This window comes from Chelonoidis abingdonii, chromosome 23 (genome assembly GCF_003597395.2).
Source record: "Chelonoidis abingdonii isolate Lonesome George chromosome 23, CheloAbing_2.0, whole genome shotgun sequence".
Classification (NCBI taxonomy): domain Eukaryota; kingdom Metazoa; phylum Chordata; order Testudines; family Testudinidae; genus Chelonoidis; species Chelonoidis abingdonii.
In genome coordinates, this window is record NC_133791.1 from 6,015,798 (window position 1) to 6,037,708 (window position 21,911).

A 21,911-nucleotide genomic window follows, 5' to 3' on the forward strand; every position below is an offset into this window, starting at 1 on the left:
AATTCTTCTATCACAATGTGTAAATACAAGAGATGTCCATTAGTTCACTAATCATATCGTTAACGTCTTTCAATTTTGATCCTACCCAAGACTGAAAAACATTCTTAGGTGGTGATGAAAGATCCCTGACTGAATGGTGCCACTAGGTCTGACTTTGCTTGTTTTACCAATAATTTTATAGTAACAAACCAAACAATAAAAATCAACCATTGGCTGCTCATTCAGAGGTGACTGCTTCAACTGGGGATGAATAGTCTGGGAATTGATAAAGGAAGATAGCAATACTTATCTAAATCTCTGGTGCCAAATTTTGCCCTGGTTGGCAGTGGTATAGTGCCAGAGCCATTCAACAGCTGTCTAAATCAGCAAAACAATCCATCACCGGCCCATCTGAACGCAGTCTCAAAGGCCAAGGATTGCATGGACACGGATACTAATCTGCACACAATAAGTGATTACTACTAAAATAGGTTTGAGGCAAAGTAGCAAGGCAATGCACACAAGCTTTTACTGTCATTGCATAGAGTACACCTGCTCTATAGAAAATAGATTCAGTTTCCAGCAGTGTATGTAAATCTGACACCTTTCAATTTACGAAAGGACTGCTAAACTCAGATGTCACAATAAATAGTATTTAAATTATACAGCTTGCAGCAAGAATAGATCTTGGGCTACAAGCACATTATCTGGAGTGGTCAGATGGTGGTGTTTTCAACTAAGAAAAGTTCTGGTCATATTACCTATTCTTTTCTACAACTTGCAAATCTAAAATAGACATGACATTAAGTTAAAATTCCCATGGAATTTCAACATACTGTTCAATATGAGCACACATCTAGCACTTCAAGATTGACCTTCAAGAGAAAATGTACTGAAGCCAGGCCTCATTTTCTCGCACCTCCAGCAGATGCATTACATGATACAGTGAAAGAAGTCTGTTGACTATTTCATCAGTGAAACTGGAGAGAAACCAAACAAGAATTAAATATCCACAGATACACAGGAGAACCCCCCTCCCCCCATAACTAAGAAAAATATATCAGGGATGATGACTTCAATATCTGGGAATGAGTGCCTTATAACTGTTTAGATAGAATTCTTCCCACATAGACCATTCCACTGCATTCTGAAAAGGGACTCTAAAGATCATCTAGAAATCTGGAGTCTTTTTTAAGTTTAAAGTGATTTAGGTTTTCTGAAACCTAAGGAAAGTGTCTAAAAAGAAAATTATTTTTTTAGTACCACCAGAAATGTATAAAACATGTCCTATGTATAATAATTGAACTTGGATAGAGATTCTTACCCCAAGTTTCTTATTCTGATTGACAGAACTTTATTGTTGTAATTCAGATAGAGCCAATAAAGACAACACCAATCCAAATATGACTATTACAAGTCCATCTTTGATCCACTGCAGCTCAACAATTAACTAAAAAATCTAAAACAAATGCTGTTATTTTATTGACTCTACCTTGCTCCATTTTCTATAGCCCAACAGAAAGTAAGACTAGATCAAGATGGTTTTCAAAAAAAACAGGCCCACTTTTAAAATCTTGTATTTATATATGGGAGAACAGAATTGTCCACATTATCTTAATTATATTCAATAGGCAAAAAGTATCACATTCATGCAAAAAAGCATGGCAGTGCAGTATATAAATCAGAATATTGCTTTATATTACTAGACTGTGAGCAAATGAGTCAAAATAGCATCATTTTACTTGCCCACAAGTTTTCGTTACTTGACTTATTCTGTCAATTTGGTTTTACAAAACAAATATTTACGAACATTCTTTTCTAATACATTAGTTATCTACAATGGTGGTAATTAGAGTCAACATTCACCAACAGTTAATTCACACTGGTACCCGATAAACAGCATTATCTCTGTATATGTAAAGAAAATAACTGCAGCACTTTAGATAAAGATTTGAAAGATTACAATATTTAATTGAAAGACAGCTCTGCTTGCTACCCTCCATTCATATAGTCTAGCACAGGGGTCAGTAATCTTTCAGAAGTGGTATGTCGAGTCTTCCATTTATTCACTCTAATTTAAGTTTTTGCATGCCAGTGATACATTTTAACGTTTGTAGATCTTGTTCTATAAAAGTCTATAATATATAACTAAACTATTGTTCTACGTAAAGTAAATAAGTTTTTTAGATGTTTAAGATGCTTCATTTAAAATTAAATTAAAATGCAGAGCACCCCCGGACCAGTGGCCAGGACCCAGGCAGTGTGAGTGTCACTGAAAATCAGCTCTGTGTGCCGCCTTCGGCACATGTGCCATAGGTTGCCTACCCCTGGCCTAGCACATTTGATATTTATCAGCAGTACACATACATCCATAAAATATTTCTGAAAAATAATCTATTCAGAATCAATCCCTGCTATCAAAGCTACAAACCTTGAACTTATAGATAAGACTGAAACTGATCTATAATTACTAGTCTGTTATAATTGCCTTTAGATTTTATGATCCAGTTTGACTGCAAACAGGAGTGCCAACTGTACCAGTATGTCAGTCTCTTTGATTGTTAAACCACTTCGTTTAAAACTCAATAAATACAACCATGTCAGTTACTGGAAACCAGTATTAACTCTAGTTAGCATTAAAATGCCATCAGATGCTTGCTCCATCTTTTTTATATTCTAAACAGTACTTACATGTTTACCTTGTCCTGTGTAACTAATTATATATCGTAAGCTACTTCAAATAAGCAAACATCTCTTACACATATAAATAAAAAAAATTTAAAAAAATGAACTAAGATGATGAGCAAAGCCAAAATACATTATAGTACTCACTGTCTTCTCCTGGACATGGCATGCCTGGTTTCTCTGGAATGCTGGGGAAAACTAAAACAAAAACAGGCAATACTTATTACTGACGTAATAAATTACTTTATCTAAAATAAACAATTTCTGCAAGGTTTGTTACTGATTTTTTTCCAGTTCTGCTCTGACAAACAACAGGTTAAGCCAGCTGCTTATTATGCCATGATCATAGAATCAACTACTCTAGCAACACCACAGTACACTGTACATGGGGCCTGACTTAAAGCCCACTGACTTCAATGGACTTTGAATCAGATCTTGACACAGCATATTTCAAAAAAATATATAAACATGAATTCATCTATTCAACACCCTTATGAGAAGATGAAGTAGTATTATCCTCGTTTTACAGTTTGAACAGAGACACAAACTGAAGTGATACGTCCCAGGTTGAACAGGAAGCCTGTAGGAGAGCTAGAAACAAAACCCAGATTTCCCAGCTTCCAGCACAGTGCTTTTACCATTGCTCCAAGGTCCTCTTGACTACAATGAAGACCATGAGGCACAAACTTAAAAAGCCCAAAAGAGAGGAGGGAAGATAATATAGCTGACATGAGATTCCTGAAAAAAACTGAACATAGACAAATACATGGTTTACATAAGAATGTACCAATAAAAATCAGTTTATAATAATTTCTCTTGCATTATTTACATAATATATTTGCAGTACCTATTTACACAATGTGTAGATCTACTTGAAAAATTCAAGTTGTCAAAAGCTTCTATAATTGGTTCTTAAAATGGAAACAGAAGTATTTTATTAAAAATACAAGTTGAAAAAAAGACCTAATAGCAAATAGTAATTTTGCCTAGATAAACAAGCAATATATTATAGACTCTCTTTAATGTGACTGAACTGGGCCCTTTTGTACTGGTATCTTCCTCTCCAGCAAGCTTGTAAACAAATATTTCATGTGGGGTTATGAAGACACCAAAATCGGCAATGCAAACTTCCTAAGCAAGAAACTAACTTGCCCAAATACACTTTAAAAAAGTATCACGAAGCATACTACTCAAGCAGACCCCCTAAACCTGCAATCAGATCCATACAGACAGACTACTGCACCTGTACAGAATCCCTCCTGCTTCCATGGGGTTCGACAGAGGATAGGAGAACATCTGTGCAGATCTAATTGCAGGTCTGCAGGGTTGAGAAGCAAATTCAGAAATAAAACCACCAGTTAAATTCCTCTAAATTAAAAAACCTACAATTTATTCCAGCCCAGATCTGTTTCTCTCATAAATGAATGGCTTTAAGTTTTTAAAAATTTAGATTTTAAAAAGTCATGAATGATTGATTGGTTGATTTTTAATTTCAGGGACAGCCATTCAATTTTAATATTGTCGTAACTGTCGAGGTGGTTACAAGGGAGCTATTTTCAGTTTATCACATTCACTGAATTTAGAAAGAGCAGATTATGGTATAATTAATTAAGCAGCCATCACCTTCATTGCTCTTTTATCTTTTCCCTCCATCAGTAGTTAGTTCATCATTATAGGTTTAGCAGGATTCGAAAAGATTGTACTTTCATATGAGAGCAGGATTCACATCTGTAGCTACATTAATTAGATTACAAACTTACAAAGCATACCAGCAAACACGACTCAGAACATAAAACGACTGCAAGAGTGACTTAGAAGAAGTCAGCCCAAAGAAAATTTAATTTAACACATGTCCATGCTCCATACAGTGTTGAAGCTCAGCGAATATTTATACTGAACAGAGCTCCTGAACTGCTTTATTCCTCCTCAAAAGAACTTTAGATGGTTCTAAAATTGCAGAGTACTTGCCATGAATAATGAGCCCTTCATCTCTATGATGACAATACAAACGGAAGGCTTCTTCCAGTTCCATCTGAGATGAGATAGTACACGGATCACCTAGCAATGGGAACAAATAAATATGCAACCAAATTTATGACTATGATATATTAAGTTTAGGATTTAAACTGGTTAGCTAAGAAAATTCAAGCAAAGTTATATTATCCTAATAATTTTATTAAGACCAAACAAAATACAGTAACATTAAATTTTTTTCTTAAAAATTTTAACCAAACTGAAAAGATTAAAGACAAAAACATAAAAGAGTTATGATATAGTTATCTTAGGTTGGTACGTGTGACAAAAAATTAATTTAAGTAACCTGACTAACTTCCACAGGGCTGGAGATGGGATCCAGGGACCGGGTTCGTTATATCCGAAGGTTTGTTATTACGAAGGGCATTATAGCGAGGGCGTACTGTAGTAAATATTAATATAATGGTAGCATCCAAAAGCCAAAATCAGGGTGGTACCACTTGTGCTAGACACTGAACAAGCACAAAGAGGTAATCTCTACCCAAAATGCTTACAATTTAAAGACAGACAGACAAAGGGTAGAGGAGGGGAATACATATATGTGAATACAGTTAAGAACTGGCACAATTACTTTCTTGCTGAGGGCGGGGGGGCTTGAATTTGTTGTAATTAGGATTAGAGATAGGGAATAGAAAAAGGAAAAAAGAAAAAAAAAAGAGTTACACCTGCTGGGCCATGATCAGCAAACTGGATGTTGCAGCCATCTCAACAGATGGGTGTCTTATGAAGCAACTTAAGGGAGGTTAAGGTAGTAACTGTTCAGCTTCTATGAGGGAGTTTTTCCTGTACATAAAGAAGCTATGTGATGGATAGTGAAGGCTGGGATTGCTAACATGCATGACAAAGCAAAAGCAAGAGTCCACTTTAAGAAAGGTTACTAGATCAGTCAGGCAGTTAAGAGGAGCTTTAAAAGGGAAAGTCAAGAAGCCATTTAAAGTTCTCTGACCTTCTCTATCAAATGGATTAGGAAAGAATGAAATATTAATGTCAAAGAGGTGTGGGGGGGAATCTGACCAAATTACAGGAATTACAGTGTATGGAAGAATGGGTCCGAATACTAGACCCAGCCCAAACTTGCACCAGTACCCATGAAGCAGATACTTAGCTCTAAACTGAGACAACTTGCAAGTGGTCAAGGATTTGTTACACTATATATCAGTTCCCCAAAAATATTTCAAGGCATGAATGTCCTTACACTGAGAACAAATGGGGAAGAAAGAAAGAAAGGTAGGGGAGGAAATGTACCTCAATCAAGGTAAATTAGTGGACAATCGGATGAAAAATACCGCTCCCTTTTTAAAAGAATTGTACGTCATACAAAAATAGCTAATTAAAACAGCTGACGATGTAAATAATACCCACAAGTTAACCAATCTTCACAACTACCCTACAAAATCTTTTACATATCAAGATGGCCACCAAAGATTTTTTTTTTTAAACTTCCAAAGACTACTTTTTAACAGCATAGGACTCCATGGTATTGAACTCTCAGAACCAGATATTAGCCCAAGTCCTGATACAGGACTACAGGGAACCACAGATTTGCCCATCTGACTTGTATTATTAGATCATGTAGTCCATCTCACTGCAAACTAGGATTATTCCTTACTGTGAGTTTTTTTTAGTATTTAGTATGTCTAGTCTAAGTTAAAAGTCTCAAGCAATAAGGCTAGAATCAACCACATGGATGCACTTTTGCCCGAGAGCTAGTAGTTTAATTAATTCACTGACATGTGCAACGCAATATAAAGATAAAAATCCGCTTTTTTTTAAAGTGTCCCCAAAAACCATAGTAGACTGACCTGAGAGACTTTCAGAGAGCCTGGAGTTTATGCCAAAACACAACTGAATTTTTAAAGGTCTAAATTGTGTAACAAGGCCTTTCCAGGCTGAACATGAAAACATTTGTAGGTAGACTACAGCAGAACTGTAATACCAGAATTAGGAGACTATGATTCTCTCCATTAACGTAAAGTACTACAGTAAACATAGCAACCTGCTACACAGAAAGCAATACAAGATGAATTAAATTGAAGTCAGCCACCCATGCAGCTCATATGTGTGGGATTTTATTTCTTCAGTTTGAAGTTTGGGGATTTTGTCAAAAACAGATACCCTACGAAATCCATTTTATTTGGCTCTAAGGTAGGTTTTCATAGAATCATAGAACTGTAGGACTGGGAAGGACCTCAAAAAGTCATCAACACAGCCCTAGGGCAGAACCAAGTAAACCTAGACCATCCAACCCATTCTCAGAAACCTCCAATGATGGAGATTCCACAACCTTCCTTGGAAGCCTATTCCAGAGTTTAACTATCTATATAGATAGAAACTTTTTCTGAATATCTAACTTAAATCTCCCCTGCTGCAGATTAAGTCTATCATTTCTTGACTACCCTAAGTGGATGCTGAGAACACTTGATCACTATCCTCTTCATAACAACCATTAACATATTTGAAGACTTCTCAAGTCCCCCCTCACTCTTCTTTTCTCAAGACCAAACATGTCCAGTGTTTGTAATCTTTCCTCATAAGTCTGGTTTTCTAAATCTTTTATCATTTGTTATTCTCTTCTTGAATCTTTTCAATTTCACCAAAACTGTCCTAAAGTGTAGTGCCCAGAACTGGACATGGTACTGCAGCTGAGGCCTCACCAACACTGAGTAGAGTGGGACAATCACCTCCCATCTCTTACACTTCTGTTAATACACCCCAGAATGATTACTTTTTTTGCAACAGCATCACATTGCTGAATCTCTTTCAGTTTGTGATTCACTATTACCCCAGATCCTTTTCAGCAGTACTACCAACTAGTCAAATATTCTCCATTTTCTAGTGGGCATTTTTTCCCTTCCTAAGTGAAGTATTTTGCACTTGTCTTTACTGAATTTCATCTAATTAATTTCAGACCAATTCTCCAATTTGTCAAATTCAATTTGAATACTAATCCTGTCCTCCAAAATGCTTGCAATCCCTCCCAGATTGGTGTCATCTGGAAAATTTTAATTGTACACACCCACTCCATAATCCATGTCATTAATGAAAATATTGATCAGTACCAGTTCCAGAAGGGACCCATGTGGTGCACCACTAGATACATTCCCCATTTTGACAGTGAACTCTTTGAGTAGTTTTGCTAGAGGCAAAGCTCATTATCCACTAAGTCACCAAGCAATTCTCTGTTTACCTTACTTTAGAAGATCACCAGCCAGAGGCATTTAAATTGCATTTACATTTTTTTTTTTTTACATGTACAACCCACTATGCAAAAGTACGATAGCTAATATAATCTGTGAAGACTGAGGCAACCAAAACAGCAGGCTGGCTGAATCTAAGAGGAAAGGGTTTACAACTTGGACGCAGACATTTGAAATGAGATTTGTAATCCGATTGAGATACAAATTCAACTCAAGATTACAAAAGGAATATGCTCATTAGTACAGCATCTGAAATAGCAGAAATCCGTGCTCTTTTAAATCAAAGTAAACCTCAAAACAAAACAAAAAACAAAACAACTCCAAACATACGAGACAGAAATAAACACTGTCATGATATATCCCTTCTTAGGGTCCACCAAAACAAAACGCATGAGTTACTTCCTCCTCTAATTAAAAGGATCCTTCTTTGTATTAGTAATGAAAATATCCAAATAGTTGGGTGTAGAGTACATTATTCTCCATACATCTCTCCTGATTAAACTGTTTCATATTAGAGATTCTTATTTACTGAAGTGAAATTGAGGGCAGGGGAAACAAACCAGTGCAACTGGCACCAGCTTCTTCAGGATTAGGAATGGAAATAAAAGATGAAAAATGTTCAAATTAATCTCACTACATCCACCAAATTTTTGGTTGGTTATTTCATTTACAAAAGGTAACTGAAGCAGATATCTATGAAGTCATTAGGAGGTGAACTATCTCCAGTTCAACAGGTTAATCATTAATATTTGGAGGATTTTCTAGTCAGGCTGTATTAGGAGGAGATCCCTACCAGACAGACATTTCAATTGTTTCATTTAACTAAAAACAACAACATTATGTATTCTAGATTTTTTCTTCAACAGCAAACATATAATATTTTAACAAAACAAGCATATGAATTTTTGAATTTAAACATTCATGTTTTTTAAAATCAAGTTTGCTTCTGTTTAAATAGTTAACTAAAATAGTTAAAAGAAATTTAAAAAAATATATTAAAATTGACTATGTCAGACAGGTCAACATGAGAAACTTAAGATATTGGTTTCTGCAGCTAACTCAGTCGTCTTCACCTTCATTTTTCTGTTTGTTCATAATCTGGAAAAGAAAAACAAGCTTTCCTGCTTTTTCATCAGGTCACAAACAATTTCTCAATTTGGAATGAATTGGTCCAAAGGAAGAAAATATTCTTTGTACACCAGCAGAAGAAGCTACTGCTGTTAAAAGTGAGATTATCACTTCTACAGTCTCTGAATCGAAGTGCTTAAGTGACTTCCACCAGTTCACTGGTGTGACTTTCTTTAAAATATCATTAGCAAACATATATCTTGAGTGGTTCTTATTCCCTAACCGGGTCTCTTTTATAGCCTGCTGCCATTATAGGTTTTCCCTTCTAGTGACAGAACGTAGGGTTACCATATGTCCGTATTTTCCCAGACATGTCCGGCTTTTTAGTCCTTAAATCGCCATTCAGCAGGAATTTCTAAATATCTAAAAATGTCCGGGAAAATACGGAAGTATGGTAATCCTAGACATGAGGGGAAGGGGACCCCAAGTGGCAGCAACTTACAACTCCAAGGTTTAGGTCATCAGGCAGAGGGGGTTGAAGAGGCGAGTGGCGAAGGAGCCAGCGGCGGATGGGTGTGAGTGTCAGAAGAGGTTTAGATTTGTCAGACAACTATTAGCCCATGGCAGATATGAAAGATGTAGTTTCAATAAAGATTCAGGGAAAGTACCCTCATGTTCCTAGCAGCTATCCCAGGGGTGGGCAAACTAGGCCCATGGGACCATCCTGCCCGGCCCCTGAGCTCCTGGCCCAGGAGGCTCACCCCCGGCTCCTCCCCCGCTGTTCCTTCTCGCTCAGAGCCTCAGCTCACTTGCTCCACCGCTGGGACAATGCTCTGGGCAGCAGGGCTGTGAGCTCTTGGGGCAGCGCAGCTGCAGAGTCAGGCCTGACCCGGTGCTCTGAGCTGTGTAGCAGCAGCGGCAGTGTGGCCTCGCTCCAACCAGGTCGTGAAGCTGTAACATCGCCAGCCACTGGTGCTCCAGGCAGTGAGGTACGGGGGCAGGGAGCGGGAGAGGGGCTTGTATAGAGGGCAGGGGAGTTCGGGGTGGTGGTCAGGAGGAAACAGGGGGTTGAATGGGGCCAGGGGTTCCGGGGGAAGTCAGGAAGGAGGAGGGGTTGAATGGGGCAGCAAGGGGCAGTCAGGGGCAGGGGTTCGAGGGGCAGTCAGTCAGAGGACAGAGAGAAGGGGTGGTTGGATGGGGCAAGTGTTCCCAGGGGGCAGTCAGGAATGAGAGGGGGAGTTGGATGGGGCAGCAGGTGGCAGTCAGGCGCAGGAGTCCAAGGGGCAGTCAGTAAACAGAGAGAAGGGGTGGTTGGATGGGGCAGAGGTCCCAGTGGGGCCTCTAGGGTGAATTCCAAATCCCCATCTCTCTAGCTATAAGGGGGTTTGTACCCTTTCATCTACTTTTTCAAGCACTGTACACTAGCACTTCTTTCCTAACTACTAGACAGACAGCTTACTTACCTTTCCCTCCCAGACCAGGAGAGGTCACTTTTGTCTCTATCAACCTTGAAAACATCCCTTTAAAATAGCACTCAAGTAGATGAAAGCATTCAGTTCACATAAAATGTGCACCTTGCTCACACCATAGTTAAAAGGGCATACTAAGTCACACTAACATTACACCTTAACAGTACTGTCTCTTTTAGTAAAGTGTTCCTTTAAAGGAAGCCAACATCAATCCATCTACTAGTCCTTGAATGGGATACATTAGACCAATACTACAATCAAGGCTGCATCCAATGACCTACAGAAGTAGTAAGGCCAGGTAGAATAATCAACAGAAAAAGGAAAATATGTATCACTGCTATAGTTGTCGTATGTTCTGTGCAAAACATCAAAAATCGTAAGTGGCAAAAACATTAGTTTTTCCATAACACAGCTGTATCATCACCTTAAAAGCAAACAGACACTCATTCCAAAGATGAATCAGGACTAGAAGTAAAATTTTCAGCAACATCTATGTGACTCAAATTGTATTTAAAGTCTAATGGGACTTATACACTTTTGGAAAATGTTACTTTGCATGCATAACAAAGAATATCGTAAAGAAGAATTCTGAACAGCCTTTCATCAACCTTTGTCATTTTGCTATTAAAATGTGCACTTTATTTTAAAAGGTTTTTGTTTTGTTTTTTTTACTTGCTATTGAATAATAAAGCTTTACAGTTCTGAAGTGCCTTTCACTTCTCGCTCTCAAAGAACTTTACAAACAAACGTGGTTGGGAACACAGTTATACCCATTTTATAAGAAGGTAAAGTGCGAAAAGGAGGTTAAGTGACATGCAAAAGATTATCAGAGAGAGAGTGACAGAGCTTGAACCCAGAAAAGAACAGTTACTTACTCTGCAGTCCGAGTGATTCTTCAAAATGTGTTGTGTACACAGATTCCAATCTTGGCGCATATGCAGCTTATGCATGAGATTGGGTTCTTTTTCCATAGCAGTATGTGTTGTGGCCATGCCTGCAACCCTCTTGACAACCACCGACCAGGGCTGCTCAAACAATTTGTATAGTTGGGGTACTGAGAGACATTGAACCAAACTGTAAGTCCTGTATAGGATGGAAACCACTTCAAGCCAGGGAGTGCGGCAGCACCTAAAGCACCCCTAGTTCCAGTACCCCTACCACAGGCAAGGGCACAAGGGGCCAGGCAGCCTCAATCACCATTCAGTTCCTTTGCCAATAAGAATCGCAGGTGTTGGGATGCCGATAAATGGGGATGGAGGCAAAATATGGAATCTGTGTGGACAACACACCTCAGAGAAAAACAGTTACTGTGGGATAACTAACCGTTCTTTCTTCAAGTGATTGTTCACATCAGTTATACTCTTGGGTATGTCTACACTGCAATCAGACACCAGTGGCTGGCCCACATCAGCTGACTAGCGCTCAAGCTAAAAAGTTGCTTAATTGTAGTATACACATGCAGGAACGGGCTGCAGTAGCACTTTACAAGCCTATGCCCTTCCATCAACTGTCCCACATCTTTCTTTAAGATATTCTACAACTAATTTAACCAAAATAGCATGGCTTCATCAGTGGCAACAAGAGGGAAAAAGGTGAGTCAGAAAAATCCATCCATGCTGACTTAAGGCGTGCAGCAACAGTGCATTGGAGAGAAAAGAATTGGAGGAAACAGAAAAACAAATCAGTTTATCCTTCTAATTGGCTAGACAAAATGAGCTAGGTTATCTTCTATTCTGGAATTCAAACGATGGAGAATCAGTTAAACATTGGTAGTATTTCAGCTTTGTTAGCCAAAGGTATGATCTCAGTCAGCTTCCTTACAGAAAAGGACTCTACCCTAGCTTCTCTACTCTCTTCCAGGTAAAGAAAGAACCAAACAAAAGGAGTATATTTTCCAAATGCCAATAACATTTTTAAACAACATCTTTACTATACATTACAAAGGACCGGTTACTTTTTCAATATGGTACAAGAACTGAGTATGCCAGTCTGTTCACAAGCAAGGTCAAGACTTGGTGTTCTCTGGAGTCTTTCAGGAGACTTCTCCAAAGGTCAGTTTCTCTCTTGCCCTTAAACTAAAGGCCTGATCGGATTCCAGTCTGCAACAGATTTCAGTGGAACTCTGTACAGGTTCAGGAACCTGCCTGCATGGCTCTCAATGCAGAACCAAGACCTAAGTAACTTTGTTGAGGGGGCCTAATCCCTGGAGAACTAATTTTATTTGGTTCTTAAGCACAATACCCAAATTAAAGTCTTTTCTGCTGCAAGGCTTTAGTCGGGGAATGAACATGGAAGTTTGCTCCAGCAGACCCATGCTTCTGATCCCCTGCCATAACTCTTGAGCAGTAGCACTCAGGATGACTGACCAGCAAGCTGGTGCTATCCACAAGCTTACAGTTCATCCCAGCCCACTGCAAGACACAGGTGCACCCTAGAATCCTACAGTTTTACCTGACAATACCTACTATATTAACCTTTCCAAAAGGTGTGGGCAAAGGCCACTACTTTTTACCCCTGCAACATGGTCCTCAGAAGGAAACACTCCCATCAGGATGGCCCAAGGTCACATACACAAAAAAAAGTTAAGAGCATTTTGACTAATGTTTTTAGATTTAAAAAACCAAGAGAAACAAAATCAGAAAAAAATAGAATCTGGAGACTTGGGTATGTAGTCCTGGAGCTCTGCGGCAAGGAACTCTACCCCTTCTCCACATGCACTCTACAATCGTTATCTAATTAAGCCATAGCCATTAGTAACTTCATGACTTCCTCTTGGAAAATGGGGGCCCTCACCCTGTCAAGGCAGTTCATGGATCTCAACAATCAGAACAGATACACAATTCTAGTTCCCTTATGTTTGCATTTTCTCCACTTACAACAATATAAATAAATAAAAACAAAAGAGAGCATCCAGGTAAGGAAAGCAATCACCCTGCCACATTCCTTCCCACCATACATTTCCCTAATCACTCTAGTTAAAAACAGTGCTTCAGATAATTACACTTTGAAAAAGTTCATTATTTAAAAGGATTAAAAAGTGAATTCAAGAACAGCACAACCTTGATTATCTGAGCCTCATTTATCCAAACCTTCCTGTTATGTATAACAAGGTTATGTCCCATGATACCTACAAACTACAATAAAAAATGCCTGGATTATCTGAAAACTAAATTAAGCAAATTTCATCAAGTCCCCCCTGCCTAATATTTCATCATACTGTACAATATGGAAAACAAGTAAAGATTTACAAAAGAATCTCTCATGTGTCTGTAATACCTTCATCATCAATCCACTTCAGGGTAATTGGCTGTTCCTGTTGCAAACTGCACATCTCCCTCACTTCATCAGAAAGTTCACCATAGTTCATTGATGCATCCAAATTTGTTATTAGGATGTCCCTGCAAAAGATGAATTCACAGATTTAAATCACAAAATACATTCCCTCATTCAGAAATATGGCATCTGTCATAAACTGCTTGCTTCAGTAGCTGCATCTATGGAATTTATCCTGCTGAGCTGTACACACATAAGCAGCACTTACTCACTAAAGTAATCCCATTGAAATCAATGGGACTACTTGAACAAGCAAGTATTATTCCTGTGAGAAAGGGCTAGGCTCTTCTGGTGTCCCTGGGGAGATAGATTGCCTTTGCATCTCAACATTATTCTAATATTATATTTTACATTAATGATCCTGGCTGTTCAATATCTGCTTTATTGGATGTTAGTTCATTTAACGTAAGTCTCAATGTTTAAATGGACATTTTAAAACACATAGCTTTTGTAACTCCTAGCCAGCCACAGCAATTTTTTCTTTAGGTAGATGGAATCAAAGACTGAAACATGTCAGAGTTTATATAGGACTTTGCAGCAGCTCAGAAGTCCCTGCATTATTAAAGAGGTTTGGATTATGTAAATATTCTGAAAAAAAGTTTTAATTCCACATTAAAAATATTCTGAAAATTTGAACATTTTTTTTAAAATAAAAAATGCAAAACATGTCCCTGACCTCCTGCAACTTTACTTAAGACGAAAGAAAGAAATGAGGGAAGGAAAGCGAGACTGGAATAAATTGACAAACCACTGTATATAACAGTTGACCAGTAGGATGGTGAGGTCTACAACAGATTAAGTTTTAAAATTTGACTTATCACATTTACATGTTTTTAACGAGAAGAGTGGCAAAGTTATTTCTGGTGTTAGGTGTGTGTGATAAAACTAATTTCAAAGTTACCGTATTGAATATAACATTTGCATCACACTTCAGCTAAGAACTATACTTTTAGCAGCATGGTTGATAATTACAAAATTCTAAAATCTGAAGTCAACATGGAACTATTGAAAGACGATAAAGACAGACAATTACAATGGGATGCTAAGTTTTAGCTTTTAGCAAGCTGGGTATGCTTTTTTGGGGGGCGTATTATTTTCCTTGACGCTTAAGTTTTTAATTCCTGTCTAGGAGGTTCAGTGTTTCTAGAATGATGAAACCCACACAAAGTAAACCACTTAGTATCCTAGAGAATTTATTTGTGAAACTACATCTTGTCACACTAAGCAGTTGGATGTAAAAACTAAAAAACATGCTTAAATGATCTAGTCTGTATATAACTGAACACATGAAGTAGATTTTTCACGTTTTACGTTGTTAAAGTACCTCAAGAAAAAGCTACACAAAATAAACATGGCATAAAAAGCAGATGTTTGAAGGATGTTCAGAGATTAAAAAAAGGTTTAACACCCTCTAGCGGATAACTATACAACTGCACTTCTCAGTTAAGAATAGTACTTAGAGCCTTATGTCAATTATTCATATAATGTACTGAAGTCAACAAAGAACAGAAATGAGAACAAGCTAAACATGATTTAATTAGTTTTGCTACTTTCACCCTCTATGACAAATCATTTTAGAAAACACAAGCTGTTTTACCTACTTCATAGATTTGTGTAGGTCTGATGGAAATTGAAACTTTACAATAATCAAGCTTGATTTTCATGGAAACTGTTTAGTCAAAGTGTAAAAAATGTGGAGACTATGTCAAGAAAAATATGCATGCATTATTAGGTCATATTACCTTTATAAACCAAACTTGTGATCTGATAAAAAGGTATCAAGTTAGTCTCACTAGATCTATTTTCCATAATCCCATGTTGATTTGCATTAAATATATCATCCTCCTTTAATTCTTTATTAACTGAGTACCATAACAGCTACTCCATTATTTTGCCTGGGATTCATACTAGAAAAGGGACAACATTTGAAGTGTTGAAATGCAGCAGGGAAATCATAGAACAAGTACAATCTTGAGTATACCTAGGAAGCTTGATTAATGATGATGGTTCCATCAAGGTTGAGGTTTAAAGGAAATGTGCTTTAGCTAAAAGTGCTGCACAGAGCCTGATGAAATTATGGATAAAAACCATTATCTTCAGTACCATGGTGAAAATTTATCACAACACTGTACTAACAGTATTACTCTATGGTCTGAAAGCAGTTGCATTAAATGAAGCAGATGTCAGAAGGGTAGAGGCAGTAGAGATGAGAGCTTTTCAGAAGATGGCAGTTGAAAAGTAGAATGATGTATTCAAATAAATGAAGAAGTTAGAAGGTAGGAGTGTGATCGGTTGGATCACAGAACCCCTCTTGGAAGCTGCCACCTGATGTCCCAAGATTACTTCTGCCCCTGCTTTCCCTGCCAGCTCGGGACCCCAGCACCCTGTCTTGCTGAGCCAGACACGCCCGTCTGCTCCAACACAGACCCAGAGTCTGAATTATTTGCCCCAAAGCTGCAGACTTAACTGAAAGCAGCTTACAGAAGTGTTCTCGTCTCTAACACTCAGATGTCCAACACCCAATGGGATCTAAACCCAAATAAATCTGTTTTGTTCATCCTCTATAACACAGAGAGATATGCACAGCTGTTTGCCCCTCCCCCTGGTATTATACATACTCTGGGTTAATTAATAAGCAAAACGCGATTTTATTAAATACAGAAAGTAGGATTTAAGTGATTCCAAGTAGTAACAGACAGAACAAAGTGAACTACCAAGTAAAATAAAATAAAACACACCAGCCTATATCTAATCCAACTGAATACAGATCAAATCCTCACCAGTTCCAGAATGCTTCCTTTTACAGACTAATCTCCTTTCAGTCTGGGTCCAGCAATTACTCACACCCCTTGCAGTCACTGTCCTTTGTTCCAGTTTCTTTCAGGTATCTCTGGGGGTAGAGAGGCCCTCTCTTCAGCCAGCTGAAGACAAAACGGAGGAGTCTCCCATGGGCTTAAATAGACTCTCTCTTGTGGGTGGAGACCCCCTCCTCTCTCCTATGCAAAGTCCAGCTCCAAGCTGGAGTTCTGGAGTCACCTGGACAAGTCACATGTCCATGCATGACTCTCAGTTTTTACAGGCAGAAGCCAATGCCCATATGGTATTTTGAATGTCTCCAGGAAGAATTCTTATGTGGATTGGAGCATTCGAAGATGCATTGTCCTTTAAGTGCTTCCTCATTGGGCACTTAACTTTGTGAATTCCTTTCTCCAGGAACTGACCAAATGCTCTACTAAGGTTATTTAGAAAATCAAGCCAGTACACGGACAATATCCATAACTTTGAGTACAAAAATGATACATGCATACAAATAGGATTAATAGATTCAGTAGATCATAACCTTTACATAAATATGTTACAGGGCATATGTAGCACAGAAAATATTCCATTTATGTCACATATTTTCATAAGCATATTTCCATAAAATCTTATGGGGGCACCATCACAAGGGGATTCGCTGCAACTGAAAGATTACACTGATGTGGACACTGTAGAACAAATGAATGATAGTATGCCACAGAAAATAATAAAAACACAACAAGATCAGTCAGACCTAGAAGCTGACTGCTGAATAGATGGCAGGACTTTGTACACAGGGACTTGACCAGGCTGGGCTTACTGGAGAAACTACCCATGGACAGGAATGAATGGCAACACTCTACATTTCTCATGTCTGTAAAGATGCTTTGGGATGAAATTACAGTAGGAGATTAAGAATTTAATTATTTCCCTTTGAAACTAACATTTTAAAGGACTTAAGAAGTTACATTACAGATCTAAAAAACAAGTCAAACTTAACACTGTCCCATACTTCAGTATTAAGTAAACAAAACTTGCAGAATATCCATATGACCTTTTAGTCAGGATCTCTCTCATGGATGTAACAGCAGTTATTTATACGTAACACACACCTTCTGTCCAAAAGTTAAAACAAATTTCTAATATGACTTCCGTGGAGGGTCCTTCATACCTGTATCTCTAGGTACCTGACTATGAAATCAATAATACTATGAAATACGGATCAAGTTACAGGTTGTTTCTACTTAGCGTGTAACTACCTCAGTGAAGACAACACAGGAGAGATGGATAGAATCACATAACTATTCAAGTATCAGAGGGGTAGCCGTGTTAGTCTGGACCTGTAAAAGCAGCAAAGAATCCTGTGGCACCTTATAGACTAACAGACATTTTGGAGCATGAGCTTTCGTGGGTGAATACCCACTTCGTCAGTTGTTTTGTAGGTGAAAACTGATTCGACTCTATGTGTACCTGCGCTGAGACACCATCCACTTTGGGTATTCCTTCTATGTGCTTTCAGTTAGAACAGTGGTTCCCAAACTGGAGTTTGTGAAATGTTACAGGGGGTTCTCGGGAAAAAATTCCCTAATGGCAGACAGAGCTGTTCCTAGGGACCCCAGGCAGCACAGGGTCAGCAGCACAGAGCCCCTGGAGTTCCAAGAGCTAATCAGATCAAAGCAAGCATATCTATCACACTGAGGAGATTTAAACTTCAAGACTCCTTATAAGAAATGGAAAGGGAGGTGGATTTTTTTTGTTGTTTTTCAAATTAAATGGGCAGCTAGTATTGTTTTTAAAATTATTATGAAGAACAAGTTTATGCTTTGTTGCAACGTGTGTTGTGTGCCTGGATTGCTCAAGCCCTGAATGACTGTGGAGGATGAACTCTGAGTTGGCTTCTTAAATACCTTCATGTTGTTTCACAGCTGATACTCCTTGATGAAACATAGGAGCCTTGTCTTATAAACAGGCTTATTGAAAGTGATACAAGCTATGAAAGTGAGATCTTGGAAGAGAGTTGCCGTTTTCACAATCTAATAAAAATACTGTAATGATAAATAATAATAAATACTAAATAGTGTCTAAGCATGTCATAAAATATGACTAAGCATGTCATAAAAACAAATTTTATATTTCCAAGATCACTGCTTTTATAATTTATACTCAGGTAAAGGAGAAAAACCCTGGAAATATTCATTTTTAGGAGGGGGTTCACGAGACTTGACATTTTAGTGAAAGAGGTTCACAGGTTGCTAAAGTTTGGGAACTGCTGAGTTAGAAGATCAACCTGAGAAGATGAGTAAATTCCATATTCAGAGGAATTTCAACAATGCCCAACAGCCATTTCAGGATCTGGCCCAGAATGCATATTACTACCACAGGTTGCATACCCCGAACTCCCACTGAAGTCAATGTGAGTATTAGATGCAAAACCTATTGCAGGATCAAGCCTTAAATTATTAAAACTTTAAGTGGAAGGTGGACTGCCATTCTTTGTACTAATTAGAGAAGTACAGATGAAAAAACTTACACTGTTATTTTGACCAAGCAGCATCTATTTCTGATGCAATTGTGTACAGTATTTATCCAAATAACTAGTGTCAGTTACATATATTCTTTTGAGATTTACTACATTAAATCTGAATGCCAACAACTACATCAGCTGGTCAGAGCACACATGAATGAAGACTATTTGTTGATAAACTTTACTTAAGAATCCCACTAGATATGCACTTTTCCCCAGTCAGATTTAAGAAGCCAGACTCCATCAAGTGGCATAAGGGGCCAATGCTGGGCACATACTTGGATTAAGAGCATTTCTTGCGTTCTTGAGATGAGGCATTGCAAAGGTTAAAATCATGCAGGCTATGGCAGAGCTAACCAGAGTAAGGTAGTTCATTTGTAGTCAGTAGGATTTAATGGAGATTACTTCAAAGGATTATACATAATCTAGACAAGCAACAAAATGTTTTTTTAAAATGAAATGAGAAATTACACAAATTTGCTCTACACTTCAGTTTCCGTATGCTGTCATTTCTGCTACATAAGGAACTCTGTTACACCCAAGAAATACAAATGCCATAGCTCCTGATACTCCATGGAGAGACAATCACAACAGTCATGATTTTTGCAGCTTCCTTGTCCTTACGTAAACAGGCTATTTGTTTAATCAGTTTCAAAAAGGTGTATTGTACTATCAATTGGTGCTCTAAATTATTTAGCAGCTATCTTGACACTAATTCTGAAATAGCATGTTTTACTACATCTGCAGATATGGAAGCAGGAATCCAGAACAGATACTGAAATACTCATTATGCTATGCTTTAGCCCATAAACCGTTTTACATAAACCTGTTACTTAACACAGAGCTTTGTGTCAACAAAGCAAAGACAAAATTCAGTAATTCTGGGACCCCCTACTTTGTAAGTGGGACAGATGCTTTGCTCTTCTCCAGCTGAGAACAACATTAAACAATGATGGCTAGAATGCTTCAGAGGTTCTGAATGAATTATAAGAAAAAAAAGAACCATTTTTGTCTATAAATACAATCTGCATGACTCACGAAAATTACAGAATACTTGTCGCGGGAAGTACAAAAAAATGTTCTCAATGCTTTTACTAATTCCTTTTATGATATTCATATTCCTTTCAATGAATTCTAGTAATGAATCAAATGTTATCATAAATTTCAAATATTTAAAGGTCTGCTTCATTCTTGAACAAAGTCTATACATATACCTTGCAAACATTTGGAGAATTACACATTTTATATTCCGGAAACACTTACTGGGTTTGAATGTTGTGCATATACATATATTGGATAATATATGTATATTATCCAATATATGTATATGCACAACATTCAGTTTCAGAGCAGCTTGCACATCTCAAACATGTAGTACCACTCTAGTGCTACTATAATTAAACTGAGAACATCCTTTAACCATAAACCCAGACTGACATTGTCTTATAAATTTAGGATAAAGATCTCTACTGAACTTAAACTAGGCACACTTAGCAGCACTTGTGTGGTGCAAACCTTTCATCCAAACGTCCCCCAGCAGTTTACAAGTACTCATTAAATCTCAAACAGCCTGTTAGGTAGTAAAACCTTGCTAATTAGCGCTAATCACTGCTGATTATCAAAATTTCACAAATTACTGAGCAACAGTAACATTATAACAGCAATAATAATGCACCACAAAATATGCTGTGCTCATTTATTTTCACATGTATTCACTTACACATCTATTATAATAAAAACAAATCTATTAAATATATAATAGCTACATAAATTTAATATAATATCCTGCAATATATTTTGAAAGGTAGTCTTAACAACATGAATCCTCACTATAAACAAGGCCTCAGTAAATATTTGAGGACATATTTTTATGCACAAATCATAATATCTGTAATGAAGTGTGAATTAGAAAGGTTCTGGAGGATTTCCATTCTACAGATGGGTAAATCGAGACACAGAGATTAAGTGACTGGCTCATGTTTAGAATGAGAATTAACAGTATGACTAGTTTTACAATCAAGGAACTGTCTTCCAGTCCCCCCACCCTAAACACAAGACTATGCCACATTTCACTGCAGGAGCAAAAACTTTCCATGGACCATCCATGGACCCAGTCATTGTGTTTTCAAGGCATTATTTGCCGATCCTACTAACACATCAGAACAGAGTATGAGGCTATGGCTACACTACAGCTTAATTTGACATAAATTATGTTGCTCAGGGGTGTGAATTAGCCACCCCAAGTGACATAATTTATACTGATTTAAGTGCCAGTGTGGACAGCGCTACGTCAGTGGGAGAACTTCTCATGCCTAAATAGCTACTGCTGCTCTCAGGGGCTGGAGTAATTAAGGTGACAGAAGACTTCTCTCTCCCCTCAGCTTAGAGAAGCTACATTAGAGGGTTTTCAGCAGTGCAGTACAGCCATAGCCTTAGTAAAGTAATATATTATTACTCCCTTTCACAGTCTGTAAAGACTAAATTCTTCATCCTGGTTTTGTCTTCCTCTTTCCAACTGTTACTAAACAAAAGTTTCTTATTGGAAAACCAAACCTAACCAATACAACTACACTAAACACCAAATTACTGACAATGAATACACTGGCGATCAACATATTTTTAGCTTACAAGGAAAAAGACCAAAACTCAAGTTAAAAAGTCACTGTCAATTACTTTTAAGCTAGGTTATATTTAGTAAAAAGGGAGACAGCAAGATTCAAAACTAGATAGAAGTGTTCTCGTAATTGTTTTAAATTCAATTTAAAAAGTAACATTTCCCTACAATGTTAGAAACTAAACAACAAAAGCAACCTGGGGGCGAAG

The 21,911-nt window shown here is 37.7% G+C and overlaps 1 protein-coding gene across 4 annotated transcripts in view; it reads right to left on the reverse strand.

Annotated features, from left to right (window-relative positions):
- The window catches only part of PRKCZ (protein kinase C zeta), a 150,449-nt gene that overhangs the window by 125,712 nt on the left and 2,826 nt on the right, over positions 1-21,911 (reverse strand). For 3 of the 4 annotated variants that reach the window (XM_075060320.1, XM_075060319.1, XM_075060322.1), the window contains 3 exons: positions 13,709-13,830; positions 4,633-4,722; positions 2,812-2,862 (listed from right to left, as the gene is read on the reverse strand). The exons of the other annotated variant lie outside the window; for it this stretch is intronic. In XM_075060320.1, the coding sequence (XP_074916421.1) occupies positions 2,812-2,862; positions 4,633-4,722; positions 13,709-13,830 (263 nt within the window). The remainder of the gene's footprint in view (positions 1-2,811; positions 2,863-4,632; positions 4,723-13,708; positions 13,831-21,911) is intronic. 4 annotated transcript variants of the gene reach the window in all.